This window comes from Phaseolus vulgaris, chromosome 3, assembly GCF_051622355.1.
Source record: "Phaseolus vulgaris cultivar YP4 chromosome 3, ASM5162235v1, whole genome shotgun sequence".
In the NCBI taxonomy this organism is placed as follows: Eukaryota; Viridiplantae; Streptophyta; class Magnoliopsida; order Fabales; family Fabaceae; genus Phaseolus; species Phaseolus vulgaris.
Genome location: NC_143500.1, coordinates 38,833,409 through 38,845,230, shown reverse-complemented (window position 1 = coordinate 38,845,230; position 11,822 = coordinate 38,833,409). Strand labels below are relative to the sequence as shown.

The following is an 11,822-nucleotide window of genomic DNA, read 5'->3' as shown; positions in this document are numbered from 1 at the left end:
TTATGTTTTTATGAATAATTTATCTTCCATTTTTCGGGTATGTGGTGAAAAAGAAAAAGTAACATACATTTTCTAATTTTAATGAAAGAGAAAGACCTCTCAGAAGTTATTTTATTATTTACTATCAAATAGAAAAATAGGATGATGACAAATTAATCCAAATATATGAAAAATACATGAATTTGTCTCTATATTAATAAAAAATTATATTTATTGGATATGGATATGAATAGATGTAATATTTAATTTTTTAAAATTAGATTGAGAGACAAAACTATGCAGGTGTTTGTCTCATGTTGATCCTCATATCTGTTTATATTTTAAATTATTAAAATATTATTTAGTTTATTAGGTTTTCTAAAATATATTTTTTGACTATTCTATTTAATATTTTGTTTTGATTCATCTAAATAATCATTCTTTCATTATACAAATTTTAATTATCTTTCAATTATTAAGTTTAATTAAATTTTCAATGAATTTTTCCTTTCATCAAAATCTCAAATTTCCATTTCTTTTTTCTTTGTATGGTTTTAAGTAATGTATTGTATTTTAGAAAATATGTAAACCTCAATTTTGAAATAATGTACAGATAAACATTTGATTATTTATGTTTTCTTTAATATCTTTATTTGTTTTTTTTTTCACTTCTCTCAACCTTTACAAAAGTAATTGATGTTGAATTGTCATGAAATCTTAATTACATTTAATTGTTTACTCTTTTTAACTATTTATTGAATTATTATTTGATATTTTATTTTAAGATATGTGTAATTTCTTTATTGAAATTTTATATTACAATAAATTATGTTTATCTCTTTAACCTTGAATCTTAATGTTTCTTTTATTGTGATTGTTAATAAAAATAAAATATTTAAAACAATATATAAGCTGGTATAGATACAAATTCGAGAATACCTAGAAAAAACACAAATTTATGACAAATATAAATTAATATTTTATAAACAAAAATAAATATAATTAAACATGCATTATCTCTGTAGTTCTCATTTCTACTTTGAAATGCTAAAAGTTATGTTAAGTTGAGGTTTTTGTTTTTTGTTTTATTGAAATGCAATGAAAAAAAAAGGCACACATATGGTAAAGGGAGGATATACTATTTTGTAATTTTTGTTGTAATCTTTTAATTGGATAGTTGTACCTTTAATAAATAAATAAAATATAATTTTATTTATTTTAAAATAAACAATTAAATAACTTACTTTTATTTCAAAATAAATAAATAGTTTTTTTAAATAACGGTTATATAATTTTTTAATACTATTTTATAAAATTATATGTATATATTTTTAAATTGAATTATTTTTTTGTTTTTAATTAATTATTCATAAAAATAATAAAATTATATTTTTTTAATATAATAAAAATATATATGCGCAAGTGCATCTATTTTTGCATATAAAGAGGGTATATATATATATATATATATATATATATATATATATATATATATATATATATATATATATATATATATATATATATATATATATATATATATATATATAAAGAGGTATTCCTTTTAACCTAAAACAACTATAATGAGTTGCTTTTAAACTGTTTATTTTAATTTAATTTGAATTTTTCATTTTATTGAATATTAACTATTAAGATTGAGTACTTATAATATTATACTGCGAGTTTTGTTTTCCAATTTTTGTATGTCTTTCTGTTTGCTGCAATTTTCATAATCTCGTCCAGTAAATAGTTTATAACTGGGTAGAAAATTAAGTAAGAGTTGTAAAATAATAATAATGACTTTTTTATTTTATAAATTAACTTAAATGAAAAAATTTAGTCAAAAGATAAAAATATATTAAATTGACTGATTGAGTGACAAGTTAGATAAGATTTGAGTTAAACAAAATAGTCAGATGTCTAGTACAGAGATATAAAAATATCATAACAGTGAAATTTATTTAATAATAAATAAGTTATGAATTTTTTTTTAAATTGTTTAATTGACAAAATAATTAGACATTATGATTCTAAAATATGGAAACAATAGTATCTTTGATTCCTAATATCTCTTATTCCCAATATAAATTGTTTAAGTATATTTTTGTTATATTTAGATTTGTTGTGATATAAGCTAGTCCAGTGACTAGTTGATAATTGTTAAACTTGTATGTTACATGTCAATTAGTTAGCTAGTTTGTGTAATATATGAATAGATATTTTTGTAATCACAAAATCATTTACATTAATCTCAAATACTTTCATCAATTTTCAAGATGACAGAAGAAATAACTAGATCCCAAATATAATATGAAATAAACTTACCATGTTTTTTTTTACTAGAATTTGTGTAACTTTATAGTTTAATTATTAAAATAAATAAAATTTTAAAATTTATCAAAATAAATAAGTTGCGTTCTCTTAATAAAATTTTAATTAATAGAGAAATCATGTGATTTATTTATAATAAAATCATGTCAACTTCATATCAATTAACTATTTTGATAAAAATTTTAAATTTTATCTATTTAAATACAACTTGTGAAATTACTCTATTTTGATAATAAAAAAAATTATCATTATTATCCTTAATCTTTTCACACCATATTTTATTCAAATTTCAATCAAAACACCAATTATCAACCAATAACACATCACTATTTATAATAAAGTCGTATAATCTTGACATGATTTATTTATAATAAAATTGTGTCAACTTGATATCACTTAACTATTTTGATAATTTTATCTATTTAAATACAATCTATAAAATTACCTATTTTGGTAAAAAAAATCAATTCTATCATTATCATCCTTAATCTTTTCCACACCATATTTTATCCAAATTTCAATCAAAACACCAATTACCAACCAATAACACATCACTAATGTGATTACTTTTTTGCAAACTATAACTTTACCTTTGAGATTCAACCAATAATCATCCAAGAGTGTAACTCTCTAAGATTTAACCCAAAATCCTCCAATAACCTCTTCCCACTAAGCACCCATAGGTTTACCTCTAAAATTCAACAAAGAATTCTTCAATTCTTTCTTAACCCAACTCAACCAGTCATTTTACTCGTCCTCTAAACCATAAAACAACACCAAAAGCACATTGTCCTTCTTATTCTTCTTCACACCTTCATTAGAGTTTATTGAAAGCTTGAGTAGAAAAATCCATTAACCCCAGAACCCCACAATGATTTCCATTGGATTCAAAGTTATTTTACTGTCATACTAATTTTTAGCAGTAAACCTTTTTGCATAGATTTGTTGTTTAGTTTCGTTATTTTGAACTTGTATTGGTAAATATTGTTAGAGTGTGTGGCCAAAACACTAGAGGGTGAATTATTTTCATAAGATTTTCTCAAAGATTGAAATTAGAGTGAAAAGTTTAGTTTCATAGTTCTTTACATAAATTCAACAGGTTGTTTTCTCGAAACAACAAGTGTTTATACCAGTAGAAAAAAAAAACAATGTTAAAAATAATGTATAAGAGAAGGGATATAGAGATTCACACAAAGAGGTTTATACTTATTGACTCTTAACCAAAAGTTACATCCAGTCCTCAGCTAACCATTGAGAATTCACTATGTAATCAAACCTAGATTACAAACATACACCACTCATTGGCAACACCAACATCACAGTTTTCAGAAACCATTTCTGAAACTGCCTTACACAAAATTACACAGAATTACACGGTTCAAAAGAAGGAAATCGAGTACACCTGGGCTTCAAAGTATACAAAAACCTAGTCTTATTCCACAAACAAGTGATGATCCAAAATTCTTGATTCTCTTGAAAACGTTTTTTATAAGCTCTCTATCTTAAGTTCTTGAAAAGATCATAAAACAATCTTTATATAAACTCAATAAAGTGGTTAAAACTGATAGATCATAATTCAAAAGCAATTGGAATAATTTAAAAGCAGTTTGGAACTCTTAACCAAATTTTGTTAGAAAAACAACAAATTGTTTTACAAAACAATTGATTGAAATAATTTTTCTGTTAAGGATTTCACATAAAACAACTAATTGTTTTATCGAAATAACTGGTTGTTTCAATTTGACAACAAAGAAAAAATAAAGCAAACCTTTTTCAAAACCACTAAGTGTCAAACAACCAATTGTTTCAACAATTCAACTGGTTGAAAAAACTTGTTATAGTCTTAAGACCTTTGAGTATAAGCTTTTTCAACATATTGATTTGAAAAACAATTGACTAAAATTTCACAACTTTTTAAAAAACACTTCTTTTAAAAGAGATAAAGAATCAAGTGAGTTTGGATCAATACGAGGTGTGAATTATCAAGTCAGAAACTACTAAACCACGCACACATATATCAACAATTTCTTAAAGTCTTCTACACAGATTTGGAGACATCAAAACATCTTGTTTAACAAATATGAATATTAAGTTTTGTTTTTTTATCAGCAATGAATAAATATAATTAAATGAGACACTTCAAGGATGTCTCAACCCTTATACATTAAAAGTCCCAACCTATCCAGAGGAGCTTCCATTTGATAGTACAAGGCTCAACTGCTCCAAACAACTTTTAACCAATGGTTGGCCAATCCATACATTCATGCTTAGCCCCCTATACTAAGGAACCAACCTATCTAGCAGTTGCAACCCCTTTAGTAGTCTACCTAATCCAAAACCAAAAACTTAAGCCACCTTTTGCTAAAAATTCGGGTCCCCCTTGTTCCTTGAGATTTATACACTGCTTAGGAACGATTGGACAAACCTTCTGCTTCTTAATTCTTCAGATCACTCGAGGACACCACAATTTTTCTACACTATAAACCATAGGTTGATGACTACAAAGACTTTGCATTGTGGCTTCAACTACCTAAAGATTGCATTTGGTTTCACACTCTGATGAATGCTTAGTTTCCATTCCTTCTTTTCACTGAGAACTTCTTCATTCCTCCATATTATCTAAACTTTGCCTTTGTTTGTGTCTTTGATGTTCTTTTGTGTTTTCTGCTACCTTCCTTTCATTTCCAACCTTTACCAGCTTCATCAATACTCTATCTCTTCTCTTTCAATTCCTTTTCCAACATTCTCCTTCTATAATTTCCTTCTCTACCTAATTTCTATTTTTCTCCTTGTGCCATTTCTTGCCAACAGAAATAAAACCAGATTTGTGTACTGCGAAACCTTCCCTTTAGCCCCAACTGCACCTTCATTCCTTCTAATACTTTGGTTTTTCAAACTAGATCCCAAACTGCACATTCCCAAACTTCTGCATAATTAGGTGTAGGAGCAAGAACAACACCTTAAATCTCACTCTATCCCCACTCTAATCCTTAAGCCTTCTTTTCTTTACTACTTACTTCTTCACCTATATACAAAGAAAACCCATCAGTAACACCTATTTAGGACACACAGGTTACAAGTGTTGACTTTAACTATCACACACCCACATAACAACAACTTGATCTTTGAAGGACTTGCAAAATTCATACTAAGCAGACAATTTAAAGGATACATCACCCAATCAGAATAAGCAAAGGTGAAGTTTATAACTTTTCTCTTCATCCAAGACCATACCTGTAGCTGTGCTAGTAAAGATTTTGTCCGGGTCCACCCTCCATCCTTTAAAAAGAACCACATTTCTTTGATACCACATACTCCATACAATTGTTGCCCACATACCTCTCCACACATTATTCCTCTGTGTATCAAACTGTAGCAGAGAAAACTAAACCAAGTGTTGCTTAAGGTTGTTATGATTCACCATTTGTGTTCCCACCCAATTGGATACCTTCGACCAAACCAAATGTGCTATCGCATATTCCAAAAAGAGATGATGTATTGTTTCATCTGCTTGGCGAGGGACAAAAAAATGTGGGAGTAAATACCCCTATTTTCAAAAGATTCATCTTTGTCGAAACTTTTCCTTAAGACTCTCCAAGCTAATATTAAAGCATTAAGCATGACTTTAATTTCCCACAAAACTTCCATAGCTACCTCAATAATTAAGTTGTTCTTATATTTAACAATTTGTTTCATCTAAGTTCAGAAATACACTCATATTCTAACACTTTGATTAGGAATAATAAGTATTCTGACGGTTGATTATTTGTTTCATTCATGTTTATAAATTCACTAATCTTACCTATTTAGAATGACGAAAGAAGATTGTAGAAAGAAAAAATAAATGAGAAAAGACTATTGCAAAAAAGGAAAAATACAAAAATAAATAAATAAAATGCATCTATACTATTGTATGAGAAAAATTTATAATTATTTTTTACCTCATTTTTAACTACATAATTCTATCATTTTTAAAATATATTTTTCACAGGCACATATATTTTTATAAATCAATGATAAAGCAAAAGAAGTTAAAATGATTTGTAAGACTATTTAATAAAAAAGTTATGTGATATATTAATATATATGTTATTTTATATTATTTTTATTATTATCTAAACATAATATTTTATTAACTGGAGAAAGGTGGCTTAATTAATAAAACTTTATAAATTAGTATTTATAAAGGAAAGCAGATGAGTGAAGTTGAAGAGAGAAGTGTGATTTGTTAGGAGAGTGGATGCATGCCTCTTCCATTTCCTCCCCAACAGGTGCAAGTGTTGCGCACTCTCCTTCACTGCACTGTCAACAAAGAACTTTCGAGAGGTCGTGTTTTGCACGCTCGCATTCTAAGAGACGGTTCTTTCTCCTTCACTCACCTCGCCAACGCCGTCATCAACCTCTACGCCAAGTGCGGTCACTTAGCAGAAGCCAATCTGGTATTCGACAACATCGTCCACAAAGACGTTGTTTCATGGAACTGTCTCATCAATGCATTCTCCCAACAACAAGCCCACTCCTCCTCTTCTCACGTCATGCGCCTCTTTCACCGCATGATGGCCTGCACCACCGTCCCCAACGCTCACACCTTCGCGGGCGTCTTCACCGCCGCCTCCAACCTCGCCGACGTCAGCGCCGGCCGCCTGGCACACGCCCTCGCCGTAAAAACGGCCTGCTCCGAGGACGTTTTCGCCGCGAGTTCGCTTCTCAACTTGTACTGCAAAACGGGTCTCGTTGCGGAGGCGCGTGAGCTGTTTGACGAAATGCCTGTGAGGAATGCGGTTTCTTGGGCTACCATGATTTCTGGGTATGCTTCTAAGGAGTTTGTTTATGAGGCTTTTGAGCTCTTTGAACTCTTGCGTCGTGAAAAAGAGGGTGACAATGAAAATGAGTTTGTGTTCACTAGTGTTCTTAGTGCTTTGACTTGTCACGTGTTTGTGGATACTGGAAGGCAGGTTCATTCTCTTGCGGTGAAAAACGGGTTGGTTTGCTTTGTCTCTGTGGGGAATGCTCTTGTGACGATGTATGCGAAGTGTGGGAGCTTGGAGGATGCGCTCAAGACTTTTGAGCTGTCGGGGAATAAGAATTCGATCACTTGGTCGGCTATGGTTACTGGTTTTGCTCAGAGTGGGGATGCTGATAAGGCTTTGAAACTGTTTTATAATATGCATCACTCTGGAGTTTTGCCTAGTGAGTATACTCTTGTTGGGGTGATTAATGCTTGTAGTGATGTTTGTGCTACTGTGGAAGGGAGACAAATGCATGGCTATTCCTTGAAGCTGGGGTATGAACTGCAGTTGTATGTTTTGTCGGCTTTGGTGGACATGTATGCGAAATGTGGTAGTATAGGGGATGCTCGGAAGGGTTTTGAGTATATTCAACAACCTGATGTTGTTCTTTGGACTTCAATCATAACGGGTTATGTACAAAATGGGGATTATGAAGGTGCTTTGAATCTGTACGGTAAGATGCAGATGGGGCGAGTTATCCCCAACGATTTAACTATGGCGAGTGTTCTAAAGGCTTGTTCTAACTTGGCGGCTTTAGATCAGGGAAAGCAAATGCATGCCGGGATTATTAAGTATGGTTTTAGCCTGGAAATTCCGATTGGAAGTGCTCTTTCTGCCATGTACGCAAAGTGTGGAAGTTTGGATGACGGATGCCGCATCTTTTGGAGGATGCCTTCCAGAGATGTAATTTCATGGAATGCAATGATATCTGGACTTTCTCAAAATGGTCGCGGCATTGAAGCCTTGAAGTTGTTTGAAGAGATGTGCTCGGAGGGAACAAAGCCTGATAGTGTCACATTTGTGAATCTTCTCTCTGCTTGTAGTCATATGGGTTTGGTGGACAGAGGGTGGGTTTATTTTAAGATGATGTTTGATGAGTTTAACATTGCTCCTACGGTAGAGCACTATGCTTGCATGGTTGATATCTTGAGCCGTGCTGGACAACTCAATGAAGCAAAAGAATTCATTGAATCAGCAACGGTTGATCATTGTCTGTGTCTGTGGCGCATATTATTAGGGGCCTGTAAGAACCATCGTAACTATGATCTTGGTGCTTATGCTGGAGAGAAACTAATGGAGTTAGGCTCGCCAGAATCGTCAGCTTATGTGTTGTTATCGAGTATATATACGGCTTTAGGAAAATGGGAAGATGTGGAGCGTGTCCGGGGGATGATGAAGACCCGAGGGGTGACTAAAGAACCTGGTTGTAGCTGGATTGAGTTGAAAAGTTTGACCCATGTATTTGTTGTTGGAGACAATATGCACCCACAAATTGATGAAATAAGGTTGGCGTTAAAACTGTTGACCAAGGTAATGAAAGATGAAGGATATCAACCTCTTCTTGATCCATTGCTTCCTGAAATTATAAGTAATGGTTTGAAAGGTATTATTTGATAAAAGTTCCCATTCTTTACCAAACAATTTTACAATTAATCGATGCAGTGATTTTTCTTTTGTTGTTTGGATTGGACCTTGGGGTATAATTTATTTCTACTGATAAAAAAAGCTTCTTAGTAAAGTAACTGTATTGAAAATTTGAGATAAACACGATCTGCATCTGAACAAGCATAATCTTGTCTTTAAATTTATTTGGTCCTCCTGCTTGCCTTTTCTTCTTGATATATTGGTTTTATTCCAATTCTTAATTTTTTTATTTTCACTTTATTTTCATTTCCCTTATTCATGTAGATCAAGAAGTCAGCGATGAGATACAACTCAGGGTTTGTGGTGGCTTGTAGCAAGATTGAGGAGATCATGAACTCATGCATGATGTAAGAATATTGTTCATTATATTCAGAAACCTATCTTTTATGGTCCCCCTTTTATATCAATTCGTTGATTGAGATATTTGAAGATTGCTTCTACGTATATTTTTGAAGTAATTTGTCCTCTTTCTGTTTTGCATCTACAAAGAAGTTTCTTTATTTTAAAAGATTGTAGGTTACCATTGATTACTCCAGCCCTTGAAGTCATCATTTGGTAACTATTCTTTTTTTCCCTTCATCAAAATCTCAAATTAATGGTGATATATTGCATTTCAGGATGGCATTTAACCACTAAGTTGCAATCAGTGCATTGCTGTTGTTGTCTTGTGCTTTTTTTTGGTTGGTTAGCCGAGAGGATTGTCAAATCATCAAGAAGGATGGTAATTTACAAGCCAATGATTAAAAAATCTAGCCCACATCCAAAAGTTTCAAGCTGCGACTGTTTATGGGGCACATACATGAATGACGATCAGGAACCAGAAGAAAGAGGTCAGTAGCCATTTAATCCTCTTAGGTCAATCGGTGGACCCTAAGAGTGAAGCGGACAGTGAGTTAACAAATTATACTTGCTTGTGTTCCTGCTATATAATGCGTTGGGTCATTTGTACTTCAGGCAATTTTATGAGCTAGCAATATCTTAGATTGCAAGGCGTTCTTTTGGTTTGTTTAAATAGACCAAGCTCATATTATCATATATGCCAAAAAGAAAACCTAAGGTCATAAAGTTTTTTTGTTCCTTGACTTTCATATTGCTTGCTTTAAGTGAAAGTTTCCACACACCGAAGATGTTCATTAAAACCACACAGATGGAAAATTTGTTTTGCTAAATCCTGCTTCACTGTTGGAATCCATGGATCATTATCATCTTCAATTTGCACTTGCTGTCTGTGCATATAGTTTTATACACAGGACAATCCTCAACGGCTGAGCTCAATAATTCGAGGATAGGATTTTTCAGCAATGGCAACAACCTGCGTCCTTCTCATTAATTGCAGTAATATTTACTGATTAGTGTAATTACACGATCTACAAATAAGTTATTTATTTTGATTCTTGAAGCAAGGTTGTCGGCTTCTGATATGATTTTCTAAATTATTGGTTCGTTTACGTTTATTTATTTGTTGAAAGAAATAAGTCAAATAACATAATCCGATGGTCATTTCTTGCTAAAGCTGTCCATACATGACAATAAGGCACACCTGCATCTAACACAAACAACATGATTGTAAATCGATTATGGCCTCTTCGAATTTAGTTGTGGATCATGTTTTCAGTAAAATGAAAAATAGTACTGGCATAACATTGTCGCTGAATGCATGTACCATGGCTCGTCGGTGTGGTCAAAACCCACCCTGAATGCATGTACCATCACAAACTACACAACATTTTCCATCTCTAATCCAATTTTAGAAGGCATAGTCGAAATATGATTTATAACTATACGCGTATAAAATAATAATTCTAATCCCAATTATAAAAAAAAGGCTGATTCTCCCTGGATCATATCATTTAACCCAACATGATTATGTAAAAAACTTTTTTACCCATAATGAAATAAAACGTAATTAAGCACCGCATTGCACTGCATATTCACCTATAAAAGTTATAAATATGAGTTACATAACTTTTAAGTTAGCAATATCACTTAGTTTTCGTAAGACATACCTAGACAAATGATTTCTATGCATGTGTCCAATTGCAATTATTCGATGGTGAGTCAAATTACTTGGTGCTTGGGTTCTTAAAGAGAAAATAGTGGATGATTGTATCATGGAGAACAAACAATTTGGAAAAGCATTGACACGATCTTCAAAGGCCTTAACAATATCACAATCCCCAAGCTTGCACTACTTGATCCCATGCCTCTCTTGGATGCACCAATATTTTACATTTTGCTTTCACATTTTTATCAATGTGAAATCGACAAAACAAATTATAAGCTTCAAGAAACACAATTATGATTACATTCATTAAGGCAATATCTCTATCACATACCACTAGTTGATGTATTCCCAACAATCTCAAGTAACAACATCCTATACTTGTTCATTTTGTAAGTACTATACACCAATATGACAATGTTAAAGAAGTTAATTAACTTTACTAAATTTGGGCGTGTCCAAAATATATCTAATAATAACCTACACCAATGCACAACATTTGACACATTTTCACACCTACACCAATGCACATATATGTCTCGCTCCAGTAACAACATGAATTGTTGCATTTTTGTTTTGTGACCTTGTTGTGATCTTCAATGAACTCTAATTGCATTATAAATTGTTTTATCCTCGTCACATTCTTCTCATTTCTCTTTTTCATGGTTAGTAAAATATTTATTGGCTTCACTAAAATCTTAGTCATATCCTCAACCATAACCTTTTCCTCAACACTTAACCTTCCAGCATATGCATGACCTACTAATGTCTATGCCAAATCATGATTGTGAGAACCATATATTAATTCAACCATCTACCCTTGACCACCTTTGACGGGTTTGCCTCCCAATCTGAATGGACACTCACATTAGTTCCACTTCGACTGATATCTACGTCTTATTTATACTATATGTGTTTACCTCCTCTATCGCAATCTAATAATATGTACGTCATCCTTTTTCATTGCCATGTCCATGTATCTGACATTAATATAATAATAACAAATCCATAACTATAGTCAACACTTATCGTCCACTCTAACAACTCATCTCGATTACAAAATACCTACAATAACA

The 11,822-nt window shown here is 31.7% G+C and overlaps 1 protein-coding gene across 2 annotated transcripts; it reads left to right on the top strand.

Annotated features, from left to right (window-relative positions):
• The first annotated feature begins 6,492 nt into the window (after positions 1 to 6,492).
• LOC137807456 (Tetratricopeptide repeat (TPR)-like superfamily protein) lies at positions 6,493 to 10,172 on the top strand. Of its 2 annotated transcripts, none has more exons than XM_068608113.2 (3): positions 6,493 to 8,703; positions 9,009 to 9,091; positions 9,362 to 10,172. In XM_068608113.2, the coding sequence occupies exons 1-2, from the start codon at positions 6,555 to 6,557 to the stop codon at positions 9,056 to 9,058; spliced, it is 2,199 nt and encodes a 732-aa protein (XP_068464214.1). In that variant the 5' UTR covers positions 6,493 to 6,554; the 3' UTR covers positions 9,059 to 9,091; positions 9,362 to 10,172. The 2 variants fall into 2 exon arrangements, with proteins under 2 accessions (XP_068464214.1, XP_068464216.1); XM_068608115.2 differs by having other exon boundaries at positions 6,519 to 8,630.
• Positions 10,173 to 11,822: the final 1,650 nt, after the last annotated feature.